General features: G+C 49.0%; 1 protein-coding gene across 1 annotated transcript in view; it reads right to left on the bottom strand.

The window, feature by feature from the left end:
* Nucleotides 1-11,113: 11,113 nt before the first annotated feature.
* The window catches only part of Uvrag (UV radiation resistance associated), a 269,111-nt gene continuing 257,160 nt past the window's right edge, over nucleotides 11,114-23,064 (bottom strand). Inside the window, exon 15 of the mRNA XM_028877489.2 lies at nucleotides 11,114-12,888. Coding sequence (XP_028733322.1) covers nucleotides 12,189-12,888 — 700 coding nt within the window. The 3' untranslated portion in view covers nucleotides 11,114-12,188. The remainder of the gene's footprint in view (nucleotides 12,889-23,064) is intronic.

The following is a 23,064-nucleotide window of genomic DNA, read 5'->3' as shown; positions in this document are numbered from 1 at the left end:
CCTGGGAAGGGGACTTACCTTTTTAGTAGCAGATTTCCAAGAATAGATTTTCTTTGACTTCTATATTTTTAAATATTTCAGTCTTTCAATAATTGCATTAAAATATTTTATCCCTGTTTTATAATTGGCATGTACCAAGGGGTCTGTAGAATAACTAAGCCCACCTCAGTGAAGACGGCTTTCCCATGCTGGTCTTTTAAAAACACATCCTAGGGTGAGTCATGGTCATTGCTTAAGACCCTCCAGAGGTTTCCAACCACAATGACACCGAGTACAGGTCCCTAGCAAGACCCATACCACAGTCAACAAGCCATGCACAGACTCTGGCCTTTGGGCAGTGCTGCGCGTGGACAAAGCCTGGGCTCCGCTCCTGCCACACAGCGAGCGCTCTGCCACTGAGCCATATCCCCACTCCGAGATTCTTTCAAGACTGAAAATCTCCTGTCCACGCCTAAGGCTGAAAAGTTATTTTTGTTTGCCATATTGCCTAAATAAGTGGATGCCAGGACTGCATCCTTCCCTTTTCCTTTTCCACTTCTTCCTGGGACCTGGCACACACGAAAGCCAGAAACAGAGGGGGCAGCTGGGAGTGTGCCAAGTGAAGTGAGGCGGAGCCTCTCTTGGCACAAGGCTGCCTGCAGGGCTCGGTGGAGAACATCGGTGGGGTTGGTGAAGCCCCCATCCTTCTGCCTGATCCTCCCCAGATGTGTGTGTGCGTGTGTGTGTGTGTGTGTGTGTGTGTGCATGTGTGTGTGTGTGTGTGCGTGTGCGTGTGCGTGTGTGTGTGTGTGTGTGTGTGTCGGGTGTCCCCAGGGTGATGTGTGTGTGTGTGTGTGTGTGTGTGCGTGCGTGTTGGGGGTGTCCCCAGGGTGATGTGTGTGTGTGTGTGTGTGTGTGTGTGTGTGTGCGTGTCGGGGGTGTCTCCAGGGTGGTGTGTGTGTGTGTGTGTGTGCGTGTCGGGGGTGTCTCCAGGGTGGTGTGTGTGTGTGTGTGTGTGTGTGTGTGTGTGTGTGTGCCTGCGTGTCGGGGGTGTCCCCAGGGTGATGTGTGTGGTGACAAGGCACACTGGAGGGCGGGGAGGGCCTGCGAGGCAGGGTCTACCCAGAGGGCACCCAAGGATCTCGAGCAAAGACAGGTGGGAGCCAAAGCTGAAAAGGCTGCCGACATTTCCCTCTGCCCAGGAGGTGGGGCGAGCTGGCGAGCATCTGCAAGGAGGAACTGTTCTGTATTACTGGGCTGTGCTTCCTTTTCACTCTCAAGCACATTTTTAAAAAATCCTAAATAAATAAAAACTAAAGTTTATAACTCTTCTACAACCTTAAAAAGCAAAGCAAGCTCATAAATTAAACCACACAGGAGTAATACCGCAGTTAAAGTCATATCAACAATATTAACGTAATGTGCTGGGTGATGTTTTACCGAAACCAAATCTTCCTCCCTCATGTGACTCTGGCATCCCTCTGGCTGGGGGCTCATCAGCCTTCGGGGCGGCCCACGCACCAGGCGCCGGGGATAGAGTCCTCTCCTTTGAACCCCAGGATTCCATCGTTTGGGCGGCAGCCCTGACATCATTCCTACTTCACACAACAGGAATGTCTCATCCTGTGGCCCGTGGCCTGTGGCTTGTGCTGGCCTCCCGCTTTGTCCCTGTTGTGGCAGTGAGAGCCACCCCAGGGCAGAGTGAGGAACCATCCAGGGTGCCAGAGTGTCTCCCAAGCCAAGCGTGCATTGCAAGGCCGGGCTCTGAGGAGCAAGAAAGGGCTGGGGAGTTCTGACTGCTCAGGGCCTCGGGAACATTCTGTGTGGAGAGGAGAAGAAGGTGGAGAGGGAAGGGAGATAGAGAGGAGGAGAGAGGAGAGGAGGGGGCAGAGGAAAGAGAGAGGAGAGGAGGGGAGAGAGGAGAGGAGGGCGAGGGCAGGGGAAGGAGGTAGGCTGTTGGGGAGCTAGGAAAATGTTCTCACCTCTGAAGAGGAAGCAGAAGTTTGTACAGCTGCAGTGTAAGTGAAGCTGGACCCCAAAGTTGAAGGACTAGTGGAGCCTGAGACTCCTTCCCCCCATGTCCCTGTCCCTTCCCAGGCTCTAAACACGGACCTGCCTGGGCAAACGTGCAAGCCCCTGTGAGAGATCCTGCCCAGCAGGCAGGCCAAGGCCCATCTCACAGAGCAGGGATGAAGAGGAGACTGGGAGGTGGCAAGTCCCCAGGGCCTGAGGGGCTCGGTGAGGAAAAAGCACAGAACCCCACCCCCATGCCCTATGGGAGAGAGGCAGCACCAGCCACCCAAGTGAGCCCGCCATGGGCAGGGCAGGAGAGGGCCTCCTGCCGGGAGCCTTGTTCCCGGGCCAGAGTGGGTGAGGCCTGGGGGAACTGAACCAAGGACCAGCTGTATAGGACAGGTCAAGGTGTGTGCAGAGAGGAGTGTGGGGTGGAGGCAGGAGGATGGCTGAAGGATCCTTAATCCATGGGGCTGCCCAGGCTCTCCTGGCCATTCAGGACCTGCAGGCAGGCAACCTCCTCCCTAAACTGCACTGTTCCATTCCACAAAGCCCGTGGAGTCCTCAGACACCCTCAGGGTGCTCCCCCCCCATGGAGTCCTCAGACACCCTCAGGGTGCTCCCCCCCATGGAGTCCTCACACACCCTCAGGGTATTCCCCCATGCTTTTCTCAGATACCCTTGGGGTGCTCCCCCGCATCAATCAGGCCCATCCCTGGCTTTCTGCTTTTAGCAACCAGATCTACGCAGAGACAGCTGAGGTTACTCCAACTCTCAGTTACCTACATTTCACAGGGTCTCATTCCTCTCATGGCCTTGTCTTCTAGAACCTTCTGGGTCACACACACACACACACACACACACACACACACACACACACCATCTTTCATTCCTTTTCCATGCCCTCTTCCTTTTTTTTTTTTTTTTTTTTTAGGTTTTTCAAGACAGGGTTTCTTTGTGTAGTTTTGACTGTCCTGGATCTCTCTCTCTGTAGACCAGGCTGGCCTCAAATTCAGAGATTCACCTGTCTTTGCCTCTCAAGTGCTGGGATTAAATGCATAGGCTACTACTGTCCAGATTTTTTTTTAAAGATTTATTTATTTATGTGTATGAATGCTCTATCTTGCATGTATACCTGCAGGCCAGAAGAGGGCATCAGATCCTATTATAGATGGTTGTGAACCACTATGTGGTTGCTGGGAATTGAACTCAGAACCTCTGGAAGAACAGCCAGTGCTCTAAATCCTCTGAGCCATCTCCCCAGCCCCCATCCTCTTACTGTCTTCCCTCGCTACCTCTCACAGGAGTTACTGTACTTCCTGTCTCCACGTCCTCTGGCCACTGTCTTTGCTTCCTAGTGGCTCCCTCACTCTGAATTGACTCCTGGAGGTTTCCAAGGCTGTGTCCTGCCCTCCCTCCTGTTCATACCAGCGACCTGACTAGGGCTTCCTGGTTCCCTGGAGCTTCTCTTCCCACATCCTTCCTGTGACTGACCTGGTTTCGTGTCTGCAGACCCTGTGCGCGGGCCCTGGGCTCCTCTGCCCCTCCTGCAGCTGCAGACTCAGTTCCCAGACCCCCACCCCAACTCTGCCACCCACAGTATGTGAGCGGGTCTCCTGCTTTCCCGTCTCAGCCACATGCCTGGCAGCGTTCTGAAGTTGTGGTTGTGGCTGTCTGTGCCAGGGCTTGGTGTGCAGTGTGCAGTTACATGTGTGAATACATGTCCCAGCATCCAGTAATGTCTCACTGTTGTCTCTTACCTGGCTAGCAGTCCTGATTGATTTCATTCCCCAGTTTTCTTTTAGGGGTGTGTGTGTGTGTGTGTGTGTGTGTGTGTGTGTGTGTGTGTGTGTGCATCCATGGAGGCAGCCAAGGGTCAGACGTCTTCCTCGTTTGCTCCCCATCTTAATTTTATTATTATTATTTTTATATATGAATCTCTGGTGCCTACAGAGTTCAGAAGTTGACCTTGGATCCCTTGGAACTGGATTTACTGATGTTTGTAAGTAGCCATGTGGGTGCTGGGAACTGAACCTGGGTCAGAGGCAGAGGTAGGAGAAGCCAGTCCTCCTAACCATTGAGCCATCCTTTTAGACATCCACCTCAGTTTTTGAGCCAAGGTCTCTCTCGGAGCTCGAGTGCACAGACGCAGCTGGAGTGGCCGGGCAGTGAGGTCCCTGGAGGCCTCCTGTCTCTGCCTTCCGAGTGTTAGGAGGTGTGGCATGCATGACAGTGCCCAGATTTTTACATGTGTGCTGGGGATTGAACTCGGGGCCCCAGCTTGCACAGCCAGTATTTCACTGGCTGAGCTCTCTCTCCAGCTCCCTAATTTCATTCTCCTGAACTTGTTAAGACAAAGTAAAAGCTTGGTCTCAAAGAAGCCTCTTCCTACCTGCGAGGCCTCTTGAATCTTGCACACCTGACCTCGGGGCTTTGGACTGTTATCTTACATTTCTAACAGGTCCAAACATACACTTACCCCCTCTGAAAAACTGTGCTCGCTCCATCAGGCAGTTCCCTATGGGGTGCTGCATTTACCCTCTGCATGTAGAAATGACCACCCAGATGGAGTCTGCTCCTCCTTGGAGGGTGGCTGCTGACTGAGGCAGAGCTGTGGGCAGCTGCCTGTGCATGTGGGACACGGGTTCTCTAAGAGGCTCGGGTTACAGAAGAAGAGACCCTGACAAACAGGTCAGGGATGTTTGTCCCCACTGTTCCCTGGGACCCGCATAATCTTGCAAGGTCGCTGGTCCTTCAGAGTGCCCCAGCCAGGTGATGATAGTGGAGTTTCCAGTCCTTCCTGAGGGCTGTCTGTCGTCAGGATCAAATGCAGTCATGAGTGCTGGGACGGGCACAGCACGGTGTGAGCCGGAGGGTCACTCCATTACCATGGAGGAATGGGCACAGTGGGGCTCATGTCAGCATGGCAGGGCAGGCCAGTCCAGTGCAGCCAGTGGGGCCTGGAGTTGGGGGCTGGCTTCCCAGATTGTGGGGGCTCATTATTACCCAGGGTACTCACTAAATGACCCCTCTTCTTTTTACTGAGTCCCAAATGCAGTTCCATAGTCTGATTTTTATCTTAGGGGAATTCTGCCCCTCACAGTCAGGAATGACCCTTTTCAAAATGTACATTTTTATTACTGTTATTGTATGTTTTTGTGTGCACGATGTCTGCACAGGTGCATGTCTGCACAGGTACATGTGCATGTCTGCACAGGTGCATGTGCATGTCTGCACAGGTGCATGTGCACATATGTACAGGTGCATGTGCATGTCTGCACAGGTGCATGTGCAGGTATGCACAGGTGCATGTGCATGTCTGCACAGGTGCATGTGCAGGTATGCACAGGTGCATGTGCATGTCTGCACAGGTGCATGTGCCTGTCTGCACAGGTGCATGTGCACGTATGTACAGGTACATGTGCATGTATGCACAGGTGCATGTGCACGTATGTACAGGTGCATGTGCATGTCTGCACAGGTGCATGTGCCTGTCTGCACAGGTGCATGTGCACGTATGTACAGGTGCATGTGCATGTCTGCACAGGTGCATGTGCATGTATGTACAGGTGCATGTGCATGTATGCACAGGTGCTCGTATGGAAGTCAGACGGCATCTTTGTGGAGTTGTTTCTTTCCTCCCATCTTATCATGTTTGGGTTCCAGGAAATGAATTTGGGTCTCTAGACTCGTGTGGCCATTTACGGACTGAGCTATCTTATCTACTCAGGAATGACTTCACACACTTTGGGCTGCCACAGACCTCCTAGGGGACCAAGACATACAGTTGTGAGTTATACATCTTTTGGGGGACAGTGTCTAAGCCCTGTCTATTCAGGCATCCCCTCTCACCCCTGTACACCCCGAGTATCACAGAAGGTCAAGTCTAGCTGGTATTGGGGTAGAGAAGAAACGGGTAGGTTTTGAGGACTAAAGCCTGGCCTTGAGATCAGCAAGCTGTGGAGACATCTGGTGTGTGCGTGAAAGGTTAAAGATCGTTACACAGAAGATAAGCTGCAAGTGTTGTGGCCAAGTCCTGACTCGAGGATCACGTGATCTGTGGGAACACACGGCCAGGCTGGGCTCATTGAGGACTATCACAGTCCCTGTAGGTGAATTAGAAGAAACAGCTTTGCTAAGTAACGTTTGGAGAAAAATGAGTGAATTTCGTACAGCATTAAAACCTATCTAGCCTTCTTAGATAACATGTTTGCTTAGGTTATCACTGCATTTGCTTAGCAAATTAAATTTAATGTGTCCTCCATCTGATAACTGGACTCTATCTTCAATAAAAGTTTTATGTCTGTCGATTTTCCATTTTGTCTCCTTTTTTTGGTGTCAGGGAACAAACCCAGGACCTCATGAAAGATCAGCAGGTACTTCACCACTGGGCCACCCTGCCCCTAGCCTAAGCCGATTTGTGTACATTTGAGTATATGCTTCCAGAGGCTAGAGGTCAACCTTGGGCGTCACTCCTAAGAGATCATCCACTCTAAAAATTGTCTGTGTGTGTGTGTGTGTGTGTGTGTGTGTGAATGTAGGTCCTTGAATATCACAGTACATGTATGAAGGGTCAGAGGTCAGCTTTCAGGCGTTGGTTCTCCTACTATGGGATCCAGGGATCGAGCTCAGGTCACCAGGCTCATGGTGCAGCAAATGCTTTGCCCTGCCGAGCCATCTTGCCAGCCCATCACCTTGTTTTTTTAAGGCAGTGTCTTTCACTGGCTTTGAACTTGCCCCGTAAGCGAGGCAGTTCAGCCAGCGGGCCCCATCTGCCTCCCCAGCCCTGGGACCACAAGTGCACATCTGGTTCTGAGGATTGAACCCGGGTCCTCATGCTGTGTGCTAAGCACTTTACCCACTTGGTCATTTCCCCGGTTCCCAAGGTAATTTTTAAAAAGTCATTACTGATTGTTGTACATTTAAAAATAAGCCCTTGTTTCAAGGGCTTTCAGTAGACGGCAGGTGGTAGCTGTTCTGGTGCCTACAGACCTTGTTCAGAGGCAGGCTGCCATTGGGTGGCTTCGCTCCCAGTTCCTCACAAGCAGGCAAACTGGCAGGGTGGACTCCTCCTGTCCCAGCACACTCACAGCAGGGCAGTGGGAGGCCGGCTAGGGGAAGCCCCTGCCCGAGGCTGCTGCATAGAGGAGCGAGTGGACTCAGGGGAGGCTCGTGTCTTCCAGGGTTACATAGCCAGGGAGGGAAGAACTGCTCAGATTCACCCTCTGTTGGGCTGTGGAATTCCCTCTCCCGCTCTGAAGATGCCCTCACTTCCTCTGGTGCCTGTGTGCTGTGCAGGCACAGCTCTCCTCTCTGCCTCCCGTGCGCCTTTCTTACGCGCTGTTGTGATTAATTCTTGTTACATTTACTGTTTATGCTTTAAATAGAGGCGTGCTCTCTCCTGCCAGTGTGTGGCTTCAGTCTTGATGGCAAGTCCTTTTACGTGTTGGATCATCTCAATGACTGTGTTGCTATTGTTGAACGGTGTTTGTTTTGTGTAGCCCTGGTTGGCCTGGAACTCACTCTGTAGACCAGGACGGACTTGAACTCACAGAGATCTGCCTACCTCTGCTGGGATTCAAGGCATGCACCATCACCACCCAGCTGTTCTCTCTCACCCTTACCTATGTGTCCCATTCATTGTTTCTCTGGTTTGCTGATATTGCTGGTCTTTGTAGACGTATCTTTCATTCATTTAAAATCCAGAAGGCTGAGCTGTCTATCTATAAGGGGGAAAAAGAGAAAAACAATCTCTTTTGAAAATCCTCAGCTCTGGGTTCCAATTCAGTAGATAATGGATGTCAGAGGCTGGCCTGAAGGACATTTGTGACATCAGGGACAGAGGAGCTCATCTGGACAGGTCACACCAGGACCCTGAAGCAATAGGTTCCTTGGCCACATGGCAGCTGTGTCTGCCCTTCAGCGCCCTGAAAGTCTCTGTTCAGAGCTCAGTTTTGTAGACGCCTGGGTCAGTGTTTACAGGAATCTCTCTCTCGATGACTTCTCCAAGGTCCTTGTTGAATGGCGAGTTCCTTGCAATGGTGCTTGGTTAAAAAGGGAGTATTGTAGGCTGTAGTGGCACACACTTTGATGCCAGCACTCGAGAGGCAGAGACAGGCAGATCTCTCAGTTCCAGGCCAGCCTGGGTTACATGGTAGAACCCTGTCTCGAAAAACTAAAACCCAAATCCCAAACAAACAAAAAACGAGCGCTTTTGTTCAACTGTTTGTCTTTTCTAACGCTGTCCACTCTGGACAGGGCATTCCCTACTGCACAGACAGGAGCCAGATTCAGGGAGAGAGTGGCTGTGCCTAAGACACAGTGGGAACCCTAATGAACCACAGCAATGTGGCCTCCCACAGGACAAAGGGACGTGGAACAAAGGTGGCTGGCGAGGGCAGAATTTTTTCCATTGCATGCCACAGGTGAGTGTGGAGGTCAAAGGACAACTTTTGGGAGCTGTTTTTCTCGGCCCACCATGATCAGCAGGCTTGGCAGTCAGACCTCTCCTGTGGAGTCATCTTACAGTCTCTCTTTTTTTTTTTTTTTTTTTGAGACAGGGTTTCTCTGTGTAGCTTTGTGCCTTTCCTGGAACTCACTCCATAGCCCAGGCTGGCCTCGAACTCGCAGAGCTCCACCTGCCTCTGCCTCCTAAATGCTGGGATTAAAGGTGTGCCCGGCTCTTTCCAGTTTTTTTATAGATTAAGAAATGGAGATCCTTAAATGTTCGATGACTTGATGAGGATCAACGATTTTAGTGGCAGGAAGGTGACCAGTTGTCACTGGTAACAGAACCAGCGTCTAAAGGAGACAGCTGCTGGGCCACACAGCAGGGTCAACTCCACTGAGCAAGCACACTGAGGACCCAGGGCCACAAGGATGCGCTTTTTCACACAGAGAGAGGAAAGAAGTAACCGCTCAGTTGCTGGTGTCCCGAGAGCCCAGCCTCAGCCTGCTCTAGTAATAGTTCTGGTCTCAGCGACTTTGCAGTGGCCCAGTGGGTCCGTTTGGAAGGATAACTACTGTCAATTTGACATGCTGTAGGATCAGACAGGGTCAAGGCTTGGGCCATGCCTGTGAGGGATTATCTAGATTAGATTAATTAGGTAGGAAGACCCACTAACTGTGGGAGGCATCATTCTCGGAATAAAAAGAAGAGGCTGAGCACTGACATTCCTGGCTGTGGATCCCCGTGAGCAGCTACCTCAAGTACCTGCTGCGAATTCTCCGCCATGATGGACTGTGCGCTGCAACCGTGAGTCCGAGTAAGCCCTTCTCCCTTCCGTGGCTCTTGTTACAATGAGAGAGGCAACAGATCCATCGATCCCCGAGTGTCCTCCAAGCACACACAGGCCTGGTCATGCCTTCTGCATGCCTGTGCCCTCCATCTATAATGTGAGATCTGACCCGGACCACCTCTCCACCCGTTACCACAGTGAGTCTTAACGAACTGCTCACACAGTCGTGACTTGACTAGAGGATGCGGCAGCAGATTAAAACGTAGCAATCCTTATTCATTTTGTTTAGCCCTGGGCTGCACACATGTGTAGAGTGGGTTTGGTAATCAGCGAGTGACTGGTTGACTGTTCAAGAATAGGTTTCCAGAGTTAACTCAACTTCAATGTGAAATTCAAAACAGGAGAAGACAGGACTCAAATATAACAGGGAAATCACATATACTTTTAACTCTCAAAATAAATACTACTCAATTTTATTGCATAAATACAGATGCTGAGTTTTCCTCCAATTATCAACAGCCAGCTCTGCATGCCGCTTATTATTGGTGGTAGTTTAAAAATTATCTAAATAACCAGTTAGGTCAGGATAAATGGGTACCATGAGAACTGCTAAAGAGCATAGCTGTGTATAATCTTCCAAGACTAATATTCTGAGGGGAAAAAAAATCTCTGGAATTTTTAATGTGGCTAAGGGGAAATGGAGAGAGAAAACACAATCAAATATTCATTTTATAATCTGTGCAGGCTGCTAGACCTGTCTCAACCATGTAAAAACTGAAGGAGCTCTTAGCTGTTCAGAAAAGGATAGCAACAGATTTGCCTTGCCCATTTCTATCTCCCAAGCAAATTTTGTTATTATTTTTTTTAGTGATTTACAAGACTAATTAAAAAGACCAGTAGGAGATAAGATCATCTGGGAGTTTGGCCTTGGCCACTTTAAACAAAGGCAAAACATACTCTGTTATGGCTAGAAGCTCCGCCCAGGTCACAGGAAGTAGCAAAGGAGGCTGACTCTGGCCGAAAGCTTACCTGCACTTGGATGCATACGTCACTGGAAGCTGGGGCAAGCTGAAGGCATGGACAGAACTGATCAGGCCAGGGTAATGCAAACCCATGCAAGAGCATGGTTCCATGCTGTGGAAGTAACTTCAAAAGCCCACCCTTAGGAATTTCATAAGGCAGAGACCAATGATAAGAACGCAGACCTCTCTGCGGCTTTACAGTCTCAGGGTCAGGGCATGTGCATGAAGCCTCAGGTGCATCTCCAGCTCTAGGGAGGTCACAGATCACATGGCACTCACCTTCCACTGCACTGACATTGACCTTCCAACACCTTTACCTTTTGGATGCTGCTTCCCTGCAAGCCTCCATAGCATCTGCATCCAAGATGGCAAAGTCTGCTACCTATTTTGACTCCAAGGCCAATGAGAGTACCCTGTGAAGAAGCTTCACCCCCACAAACGGAATAAAATGGACTTCCTCAGACCAAGCAAAAACTTCCAATTGGAGGACAGGTGTCTGCTACGCAGTAAGTCTGTGCATTCACTGTATAGAAATAATGGTGTGAATGAGTCCATACAGCAATAGAGCTGCCCACTAAAGCTGGGCCTGGGATGCCTGGACATAATATGGGAATGATTATGAGACCCGTGAGTTCAGGAGCCATGCGGACAACACCACTATTGGGAATACAGCTGTGAAGTATGTGTCGCTTTCCACAGTATGTAAACTCAAATGAAATCAACAGTATCAGCTTAGATACAGCCTTGGCTTTTGTTCAGGCTAGCCTTGTCATGACGTTACACGAAGAGATACAGGTTTAGAGGGGAACCCCCGCCCTCCCCCAAGAAAAATCAAAACCAAAATAACTGGGATGGGGAAAATCAGGTCAAGTGAAGTAAATTCCATTTTTATTCTTCTATACAATACATGGATATGTGGATAAATTTTTAAGAGCTTGCAACCCTGAGGCAATGTCTGTGGGTACATACTGTATAATGCGACAGTGAATGAAATCTGAATGCAGAATGACAATGGATTTCAAAAACATAATTTAACATCGTGAAATTGCACACTGTCTATGCTTCATCTAGTCTCTTAATCCAACTCTCTCTCGACTGTCTCGCAGTCTGCAAACTGGCCATCCTGACTATGTATCCTGTGTCATATATAATGGCTTCCTTCTGACTGAAATGTAATAAGTTAACTTGGGATTTATATTTAGGGGTCTTTATCTGGGGAGTGTATTGCTAGAGGTGTGCCCCATGTGCCCACATAAAAACTTTGGCCCCAAAGGAAGCTGGCTGCCCCCTGACTGTGGTGACCTTGAGGTTTCTGAGGGTCCCCTGGGATCCACCACAGGAAAATTTTTCATCAGGGTATGGCACACTAGACGAGATAGAACAGCTTGCCCACTGGCTTCAGACTAATGAATCTACTGTCCCAGCTTGCAGGGTGCATGGCCCATCTTGAGTCTGCAGGCTGACTGTGGTACTTGGGGTGGAGGGCCCTGGACAAGGACCCTCTACTCTGCTTCTTATTCAACCTAATGGATGGCCATAGACCTCTCAGGAAGTAGTGGAAAGCTATTTTTGAATATTCCATTTTGCAAAGTTTTACAAACAATGGCGAGGGCAAATGCTTTTGAGAAACTAAAGGTGAGTCCGTTCTATTACATATATATTATCATCTTCCTTCTGAGGAAAACACCCAAGTGTAAATAAAGCGCAGACAAATGCCTATAAGATGACTTGAGCTGTAAGCAAGAGGGTGACCTTTGCTTGGAAAGCAAATCTCAGGGACTGGCCCCACTGGTACCCAATGATCCCAAAGTCAGCCTTTCTGAGGAATCTCCTCCACGGATACTCATTTGTGTCAGGATTATTAAAAAGGTTAAGTGCAGCTTGGGCCTGGTCGGAGGCAGTGGCTCTGCCTGGTCCTATGGTCTGCCCGCTCTCTTCACTTGTCGGAACTCCTGCGCGGCCGGCGGAAGCTGGACACGTTTTCGCTGAGGGCGTAGATCCTCCGAGAGAACTCCTCAAATTCTCCCAGCACCTGCTCATCACACTCCACTGCCACCGCGCTGTCCACTGGGATGCAGCTGAGAGCTTCGAGCTGGTCACCTGAGGTGAAGCCTGTGGCTTCCAGCCCGATGATTTCCTCTGCTTGCTCCACTGTGCAGCAGAGCTCAGCTGAGGGGACCGGATGGCACTGGCCAGGCAGCAGGGCGCTGGCAGAGCCAGCCTGCTCGCTGGGTAGTGCAGTGCCATTCACGGCTGCCAGCTGCCCAGGCGGGGCTTCCCCTTGTTGGCTGGAGTCCGAATTTCCATGGTCTCCACTTACACTGTTGCCCAGGTCGACTCCTATTTTCTTATTTTCTTTGGAGAAGTCCAGGGAGGTGTCCAGGGAGGAGGACAGTGGCATGACCTTCCTCTCAGAGTCTCCCGTGGTGGGCATGGCCACCCCAGGCTGGACCAATGCTGAATTGTAGCTGGGAGGAGGGCTTTTGTACTGGAGTCTCTCATTCTCTGAGCTGGCCCGTTTTCGATGTCCTTTGTCTGGTGAAGGGATACCTCCAGAGAAGCCTGCGTCCGCACCCCCAAACATGGAGCTTTGTCTCTTTGGAACAGGGATGGCACTGGAGGTGTGATGCCTGTCACTAGAAGACAAACCAAAAATGGGAAGTTACTTTCAGCTCCAGAACTTAGCTTACATCTTCTGGGACCACAGACATATTTTAGCATATTAATAACAGCATATTTTAGATTTGAGATAAAACAAAAACAAGTCTCCAAACCGAATTAGATTATTATCCGTCTTAGATGGTATTTGTTATAGCATTTAAAGCAAGAAACACTACAGAGCATGCTTCAAGGAAGATACAAATTTTTTTAAAGGTTTATTTGTTTATGTGTATGAATGCTCTATTTGCATGTGTGCTTGCATGACAGAAGAGGGCATCAGATAGATCCCTCTACAGATGGTTGTGAGCCATCATGTGGTCGCTGGGAATTGAACCTGGGTCCTCTGGAAGATCAGTCAGTGTTCTTAACCACTGAGTCACCTCTCCAGCCCAGAAGATACAAATTTATTCAATGTATTGCCCAAGGTAGGATAAGTGACAGAAACCGTATCGCTTGGGGAAAAGCTGAGGCTACAGACGGCCTGGATCTGCAGCGCGTGTGACAGGCCCAGGCATTTCTGTGAAGGATGCTGGGCCCTCAGTGCTCTCACTCTGGCCTTGACTATTCCAACCCACGGAAAGCTGCTCACGGTAACTTGCTGATGGATGGCCTTTCCAACATCCTACTTATCTCCTGGCATCAGAACCACACAGAGAGCACCAAGGGAACCCTTCTTTCTTTTTAATGAAATGTTACCACGGGAAATGGCTTTTCTTTTACAAGGCTGGCCACATCCATTTTTATGATACTTGGTCTTCAGTGATTCCTCTGAGCCAGGAATAATAATCAGTGTCCAGCCACACAAAACTTTAGTTTCTGAAGTCATTTCGCTTGGGCCTTGCAAAGGCATTGTCAAGAAAGTAGAGTAAGTCTGAAATAATAAATAGCCATCAATTAGTGGAGTGGAGTATCAGACCCTGAGCCATGGCTGTAACTTTGCCAGCAAAGCCTGCAGGGAGCGCTGACTATTATAGTTCTAGATGTTACTGTGTGGGTGAAATTAGCTTCAATACAGCTTTATCAATGACAGCACAGAGGTGAGGGAGGCACAGACCATCTGACTTCTGTCCTTCAGATGAGGACACACACACAGAGGTTAAGGGGCTTGTCAAAGCGCAACCACCAGGCAGGCCTGAAACCACATAACCACTGGCTACTACCTGCGCCAGGTCTGTGGCAGGAGAGACAGTCAGATGTGAGAGGGCTCTGCCTCCATGGATTCCAATCTTGCAGGAGAAGGGCATTTATAATAATTCTAGTAACGTTACTCTCAAATTATGATGTCAGTTAAGCTCTGACGAACAAGGGCCCTACGAGGCCTCCTGTGTCCACAGACAAGCCCGCAGCCACATGCTCGTTCTCTGGATTACTCTATGGTCTCTTATTCTCTGGAAAGGGCACTCATGAGGTGTCCCTCCACCGGCCTGGCACTCATGCTTGGCCATAGCAATGGTGTCAGTGAGCTTCATAATAAGAAGTGGTTCCTGGGACACATATCAAACTGGGCAAGTGGACCAGCAAATGACTATTTCTAGTCTTTAGAACAAAACCCAGCAAAATCCGCTGGCCTCCGTCTAGGTTTGCAGTTACTATGCTGTCAAACCCACTGTGGTCGGCTGAGCTATACATTTTGGCCAACCTTGTCTTACCTCTCAACGAGCCTGCAGGCTGACCAGGGAAGTACATAAAAACAGCCCCAGCAGCCCTCAGCCTGTTGCCTTAGCATGGATGAGCCCAGGAGCGCAGGGAGCTGTAGGAGAGGTCACAGGGTGTAACCGGAAGCCAGGCACTTCATGGCTCTTGACTGTGAGGGGTGAGGGCCCTGACAGCCCTCTGGGTGCTCTGGCACTGCCCCCTCACTTCCTGTCCTGCTGACAAGGGAGGCTAGACGTGAAAGACAAACCCAGTGTGCTTCCCACAGGGCGGAAGGGATTTCTGTGGCCCTCACTTGTTTTTACACTCCCCAACAGCTCTCCTTGCCTTTACACAACAGAGAAGATGGGATTTTCCTCCCACCAGCCACAGTGGGAGGGAGCAACCGTTTTCCTGAACATCCATCTACTTTCTCTGATGCTTCTGTCAGGGAGCAAGGCTGGTGAGTTCAGGGCTAACGACTACACCTGGCCTAGACCCCCCAGCCCATGCTGACTATTATATTCCAAATTCTGCCAACCCCACCTGCATCCTAAGACAGGTACAACACAGGCCGAACGCTGCTGCTGAGGCCTTCTCAGTAACCCAGACTCAAAGCCTGGCTGTTTGTCCTTCATCTCTAAGGCCTCGCAGGCAGCCTTAGTGACATTCCTTGGCATCTCTTTGTGACATTCTTCTCTAGGTCACTCAGGTATTTATGGGAGCTCAGGAAATGAGAGTGTCTGATATAAACAGGAAAATTATCAAAAAACATGCTCTTATAAATGGTAAGAAAATAAAGCCAGATGTGATGAACACATCTGTACTTTTAGCACTAGGAAGGCTGAGGCAAGGGGATCAGCAGTACCAGGTCTGCTTCAGAGACACAGTAAAACATTGTCGAGTTCCCTGGAAACTAGGTGAGGAAGTCCACCTACCTAGGGACTTTTGTCTTTGCCTGCTTAGATTTGAGCTATGTGAGATGAAAAACATTCACAAGATTTTAACAAAATCTTTCATATAATTTTAAAGAAGAGAAAAAGGCATTTCTTGTTGGCTGGGCTACCGATATGAACTGTATTGCTAAGTGGTGACTGAGTGAAGAGCCCACAGGGGTTTCAGGGCCACTGGTACAGGGCGTGGGCTGCTCTGTGTCCCTCCTGTGGTCTCAGGAGTCATGCTGACTAGTCTCCCTGCTCTTCTAAGCTGACCCCTAAGGACTGTGTGCAGTGTGCATATGAGTATGTACATTTTGTTCTGTGAGCTCTGGGTATTGAATTATTGGAAGTCTGAGACATGATAATGCTTTCTATGTGAACTTTGCAATATTAATTTTAGCTGCTCAGAATGGGTTTTTCTATATGCAGAATCTTAGCGATATTCCAGATTTTTAAGATAGCTGAGCTCTGAATAGCTATGGTATTAAATGATGACATTAAAATTATAAATTAACTACACATGCATTTTAAATTATTACAGTAATTTATACTCATAGGAAAGCAACATAAACTACATACAAAAAACCCTATCATAAGCTATTACCCATCAAGTAACTACTATTAATTTTGGATGTTTTCCTTCCAGACTTCAATTTTATGTTTAATTAAAAAAAAAAAAAAAAACACAACCCATGGTTTTGTGGTATATACATAACTCTGTATCCTGCTGTCATATGTTATTAAAACCTCTGGGTGAATATCATTTTAAAAGGCTGCTTTAATGGATGGAATGCTGTAATTTATTTAATTATTCCCTCATTTTTAGGATGTTTCTAAGCTTTTACTGTTAGAAAACAAACAGCTGCTGATCTCTCATAGACCAATGACCTGAATTTGATCCTGGGATCCATGGGGTGGGGGTGGGGTGGGGGGGGGGACACAACCAACTTAGGAAGAAACCTGCCTAGGAAATAAATACAAGTAAAGATGATAGCAATCAGAAAGCCGGTAATCGACTAGAAATCCTGATGCTCAGGTTTTAAGATTTTAGTTAAGGTTCTTTTTGTCTGATTATGGGCTCGCTTCATGATAATTTCATCTGATTGAAGAGCTTAAAACTCAGATTTACTAATTGTGACCGATTTTTAAATGCTATTGACAATTCACTTATCAAGTGAGACTTGTACATTATATAAGCTGTGATTAAAAACACACACACACACACACACACACACACACACACACACACACACAACCAAGGGGCTTGAGGATACAGCTCAGTGACAGGAACATTCAAGCTTAACATGGGCAAAGCCCTGGGTTCAACCTGTAGTATTGGGAAGGAGGGGAGAAAGGGAGGGAGGGAGGGAGGGAGGGAGGGAGGGAGGGACGGAGGAAGGTATTGGGGAAAGGAGAGAGGGAAAAAACCTTCCTCAGAGCCTCAGCATGGGCGTAGCAGGAAACATAGTAGCTTTTCCTGACATCAGCCCCTGCTAAGGGGCTCTGTGTGTTCCTTATTGGGGTGCAGAGCCTGAAGTTCAGGCAAGTTGATGGAGTCCCCTGCCTCTCCTTAGTTAGGTGCCCTGAGAAAATGCATCTTCTAGCTTACTGTGTGTCCAAACTGGAAACACTGTATCGGGGAGTTAATGCTACAATTATAAAGAATTTATTTAAAACAAGCAAAACAACCCCACAAGAGCTCAAAACTATGCTAATAGCAGATTTATTGGTCATTGTCTAGTGGAGAGAAGAGAGGCAGAGACTGGTAAATAACCGGCCATGGCAGGGGCAGCTCATCGACCTAACATCTGCTGTCACACTGAAAGGAATCCAGAGGTCAAGCGTCAGCACCGGAAGAGGCCAAGTGGCTTGGAGGTTAAAGGTCAAAGAGGACAGCCTGGTTTAGGTTCGGAGTCTATGGCTCTCTAAATGAAGGTGTCTTTCTCATTGTGGGGTCCGCCATCTCTCCCAGTCAGCCACCTGCCCTGCGCTCTACAGCTCTAAAGACTTTGCTGGAGAAAAGATGTTCAAAGGCCTGGACTCCACTCCCAGGTCAGCGTCATCAGCCCTTTATTTGGAGTTACAACTCTCCCATTTACTAGTTAGATGACGGGGCAGTTTTTTCCTTTACATAATAGACCATCGACCTTGCGTAAGACTAAATAAAGTAACCTGCTTCCAATCCTGGGCAAAGCTGGGGTGGTGTGTGTGCCTGTCATCCGGCCCTGGGGAGGTGGAGGCAGAAGGTCAGGCTACTCAGCAAACTTGAGGCTCTGTCTCAAGAAACCCCCAACTAAAACAACAAAACAAAACCCACAGAAACAAGCGGATTTGCGAGTTTGAATCAATGAACAAACATTTGCCTGCTGTGAATGGGTAGTTTCTTCCCTCTTGAAGAATGGGGTGGGGAACGCTTTGAATACAGCGGAAATGCTTCAAATGCCCTATTCAGATGATCTACCAACTGCATAGGGACCACAAGAACTTCCCAGAAACCTTTGAGGTCTACATTCCAATTGTTCCTGAACCCCTGAAGCACAGTTTTTCTCCATGGAGAGGTTTTTGTAAAAAGGAGACCTCTATTTCCCTGACGGAAATCAAGAAGACCGTGGCCAGCAATTTAACAGCCTGTACAGGAACTCCTGGTAGTGACACAAACCTGCGAAACAGCAGAGCCCAGTGTGACTCTACTGTCCTTGTCCCCCACCCTTTCCTCCTCACCCTTGTCTGACTGAAGCCATACTCTCCTTCCTCCGGAGAGAAGGGCTGAGGACAGAAAAAAGCCTAGGAGAAAGTGTTAGCTCAAGAAGTGATTCTCCACATTTCCCTCTTGTTAATACTGTGGCAGCTCTCAGCCCTGGCCCTATGGCCCACACCTGGCTACAACGGCACAGGCATGCAACTCCAGCACTCAGAAGGTAGAGGCAGGAGGATTAGCAGTTTAAAGACATCCTCAGCTGCATACTTACTGAGTTCAAGGCCTGCCTGGGATGCATGAGACTTTCAAACCCCGCCATCAGGGGCTGGAGAGATGGCTGGGCAGATAAAAGCACTTGCTGCTCTTCCAAAGACCTGGAGAGTTTAGTTTGGGCGGGCGGCTCACAACCACCTGTAACTACAGCTTCAGGGGCATCCAAAGCTCTCTCCTGACATCCTTGGACACTCACTGCAGTCTTAGAAAGACAGGAGGACTGTCCATGAGCTCGAGGCCAGCCTGGGCTGTTATCAGTGAGTTCCAGGCTAGGGTTAGAGAGTGAGTCCGAAAGCAAAACAGACAAAACACCCAAGTAAACAAAAACCAAATAATAAGGGTTAAATGTGGTGTTTTAGAAAAAATTGAGTACAACAAGCAGTCACCAAGTTATTACTCATAAAGCTAACATCTGTGAAGTGCTCTGTAAGCACCCTGTTAGCAGCCTTACATAAAACAACATATCTGATATGGATTTGCAACAAGGCCCCACAGTTGGGCATGGTTGCGAATGCCTGGCGGACCTAGGCACTTATGCCTAGCCATTTCTGGGTCAAAACGTCTCACGTGACCAGGACCCCATGGCTTTGCGTGGCTGTGTAAAGCATGCAGTGCAACCATGTGATCTACATGCATGCGTGGAGTAGCCACAGGGGCCTGTGTGCTCGCGGCCCAGCCTTTATAAGCCGGCGCCATATTCCCGGCTCCATCTTTTATTCACGCGTCTTTTCACAGGCCTGAGCACATCTGTCTCTCTCCCTTATTTTAATAAAACTCTTGTTAGTGGATTCTGTCGTGTTTCCTGACATTTCCTCACAGGATAAGAGCGCTGATAAATAACTAACAATATCCATACAATGTCACAAAACAAGCAGCACCCCCATTTACATATGAGGTCGCAACATGGAGTCAGGAACTTGACCAAGGTCAAGGGCCACTGGGTAGAAATCTGAGATTTACCGAAACCTGTGTGCATTGGCTCCTTTCTCTGTTAAAAGTCCCTGTTGCTACCAATGCACCTACATTTGCTCTGATTCCCCCTGAGGAGGCGCGAGAATCAGGGAGCATGTTTAGGGGAGTAAGTGGGTAGCACCCCCATGTCTTTTCTTCCTAGAGTTCTATGCTGGGGGGCATTCTCACACCAACTACGTGCAGAAGCCAATTCTGCCACGAAGCTGCATAAAACATGGAAGGAGGGAGAAACAGACCAAAGAAAAACCGTGAAAAGTTACCACATCAACAGAGTTTGTTGTGAAGCTGGGCAGGTTTTATTTTAAAACGATTCCTCTCATTCTCTTTCAGATCCACCAAGGAATGTTTTATCTGTCTATAGCGCAGGGTGGGGGTGGTGCCTGCTGTGGCGTAGTGGGGGAGACTACAGCTCTCAGCCTCAGGTAAGTTTTCCCCTCTCTGCAAATGTTTCCTCTGAGGAACATTATCAGATCACAGCTGGTCAAACCACTAAATCCTGATTGTCAGGATCCGAGCCAAAATCTACAGCTACAACTCAGAGGAATAGGGGTACTGAGAGAGAAAGACAAAGACACACACACACACACACACACACACACACACACACACACACACACACACACCCCTCTTAGATAATACCCGATCTTCTCTCTACCCCTTGCAGCCCTGACCTCATGGCTCTACCTAGCGGTGTTTAGGTTGGTGTTCAGCCATCAGGCTGTTTGAAGCTCCAGGCACTGCTCTGCGCCAATATCATGTCAACTGCACTAAAGAGCAATAATCGTTTCTCACCTTCTTAAAGATTACTGCTAAAATAATGCAGAGCGAGGACAGGGCTGCGCTCGGCGCCAAAAGCGGGTCGCCAAGGCAACGCTGAGGTGGGATTACGTCTTTTGGCAGCTAAGAAATTATGACATAAGGTTAGTTGAAAACAAAACAAAACAACCTCCATAAATTAGACCACTATTCTCTTTTCAAAATTTAGCCACGGGTGGGATTTATCTCTCTCCTTCCCCTCTTTCTGATCAAGTGGAAGCCAGGGCCTCCTCTCTGGAAGCCAAAATTAACAGCTAGATCTTATCTCCCAGAGAGAGCGGGGTTAACAGTATTAAGCAGGGTCTCCTGGCCACAGGCGAGGGATCTAAGGGCCTCTCACCATTACCAGATAAGTAAGTGCTTAATCTTTGCCCTGATGTTAACAAAAACTCCAAACAAAATAAAAATAGAAACAATCTTGGGCCCCACAGTGCAGGCTGAAATGTGTGCTTGTGGCCACCTTTTCCCTGGGCTCTGTTTGGAAGGATTCCTGCCAAAGTCTGACTAAAATAAGCAAACAGCATAAAAAGGGAGAGCTGAACAAGGAGCCTTTAGATGGCTCCGAGTAGAGGTGGGAAGATGGACCCAGAGAAGACAGAGTCCCACAGGCAAAGGACAAAAGCAGCAGCAGCAGAGACGATCAGTCCCCAGGATGGGACGGGAGCGGCTGGTTATCATGATCCAGATCCAGAGAGTGACCCAGTGTAGGTCAGAGGTAACGGCGGGGAGCCTCCCACCCAAGCTCCACCCCACAGCTGAAGTCCTGAGCTGGGGAATACACAGAGATTGTCCACGGGCCATGGGAAGGTCCTGGGATGGGTCAGGTCGGTTCCATCACCCATCAACTCTCACATTAGGAAATCAGGACAAATTAGTAATGTACTGAAATTCAGTCAGCCATCGGACATTTGGGGGACTATAAAATGGTCTGTAGGAACAGACATAGTCCATCTTGATGTCATTTATGTGGAGTGTAAGTAACATCCTACAAAGAGAACACGTTAAGAGGTCCAGGAACGACAGCTGGGGACCCCGTGCAGTGTCTGGACCTGGGACTAGTAGGCTGTTTATGCTGAGAACTGGGAGGGGAACCCCTCCACCACTCGCCAGGGAAGCCAGGGGAACACCAGTCTCACAGAACTAGTCACAGAAGGAACCGGAGGGAAATTAAAGCCCTGGCCTGAGAATGCTCTCAGAATTTAAAACCAGCCTTGGAAAGGAGCTAAAGGAAGCATGAGACTCCTGAGGCCAATGACAGAAACTGTGAAATGAAGTCTTTGAAAGATATTCTAACGCCGAGCTACCATCAAGTTACTAATAAACTCTGACACAAACCGAACCATGGGACTCAGCTGCGTGTTACTTGAAAAGAAAACCAGATTGCTCTGCCACCAGGTTAGAGGACCTGCGGCCTCGGGCAGATCCCGAGTTACAGTTGTCTCCAGTTAATCACTGCTCCACAGCAGACCAAGGACTCTAGGACTTTGTCCTTTGGGGTCCAGTGCGTGACTAAAGAGGCGCAGCACATGCCAGTAGCAGGGTGATTAACTAAGTCGTTTACTCTGTCCTCCGGGATACCCCGAGCATCTCTACACACAGGCAATGGAAAAGCCACACCTCCTGCTCTTCCTTACAGCTAGTGGGAGGGTCAGGCATGCACTGTAGACCCAAGACAACTACCCCAGACGTGTACCAAGTAGGTGTGAACACAGGCTAAGAGTCTGTGACAGAGAAATGACCCCCAAAAGGCAAAGGTTTCCAAGGCTAGTAGAGTTCTTCACTAGTTGCAGGACAGGCCAATGTGTGTGTGTGTGTGTGTGTGTGTGTGTGTGTGTGTGTATGTGTGTGTGCGCGTGCATATGTCCATGTATGCCTGTACACCATGTGTGTGGCTTGTGCCCTCAGAGGCCAGAAGAGAGCCCCAGATCTACTGGGGTTGGAGTTACAGATGCTTGTGAGCCGCCATCTGCAAGTATGAGTACTGGAAATTGAACCCAGGTCCTCTGGAAGAGCTGCAAGTGCTCTTAACCTCCGAGCCAGCTCCTTAGCCCAGACCTTTTCTATTTACATAAAACTGATTTTTCTTATGTTTTTGTTACAGTAACAGCTGACCAGCACAATGTGTTTTAGGCAAGATGTCGCCCCCCCCCCCACCTCTCTCACACACACACACACACACACACAGAGTGACTGACTGATCTGGGAAGATGTACTCTGCAGCTGCAGCTGGAAACAGGAAGGGCCCAGAGTGCCTGCTGAGAGACTGCAGGCTGGGCGCTTGCTGCAGACAGAGGCAACTGCACTAAGTCTGACAGCAGATGTACCCAAGAACAAGGGGAGACGTAAGAGGGCCGGAGTCTTCGCCTTTAGGAGCAGAACTCTGGTTTCACCTTTTTGTTCTGGCTGTACCTGGGATCAAACCTAGGACATCGTGTGTGGAAGGTACGTGCCCTGCTACTGAGCTACGGCCGTGGCCCAAATCCAGGTTTTCAGATACAGGTGAAGAGGAAGAGCCTACAGATGCCAGCAGGGTGCAGTCTGCAGGATGGACAGAAGCAGCAGGCAGTGATGGTGTGGTCCCTTTTCTGGACCCTGTGTAGAACACACTGTATTCTGAACACAGTGAGAGGCTCTGCTGGTGAGGATTAGAGCTGGCCTATACACCTGCTCTGCTCACACCTTAGCTCTTTCATGGCCCTGTCACCTTTAAGTGAGTTCGTCCCTCAGTCCCTCAACTTTCCCATTTAAGTCTGGAGAGTATGATGCACCTCGACTCCAGGGGTGTTTGGAGTTCTTGGCCCAGTAACAGCCATTGAGTCCTC

This window comes from Peromyscus leucopus, chromosome 1 (assembly GCF_004664715.2).
Source record: "Peromyscus leucopus breed LL Stock chromosome 1, UCI_PerLeu_2.1, whole genome shotgun sequence".
In the NCBI taxonomy this organism is placed as follows: Eukaryota; Metazoa; Chordata; class Mammalia; order Rodentia; family Cricetidae; genus Peromyscus; species Peromyscus leucopus.
This window is presented reverse-complemented; position numbering and strand designations above follow the sequence as displayed.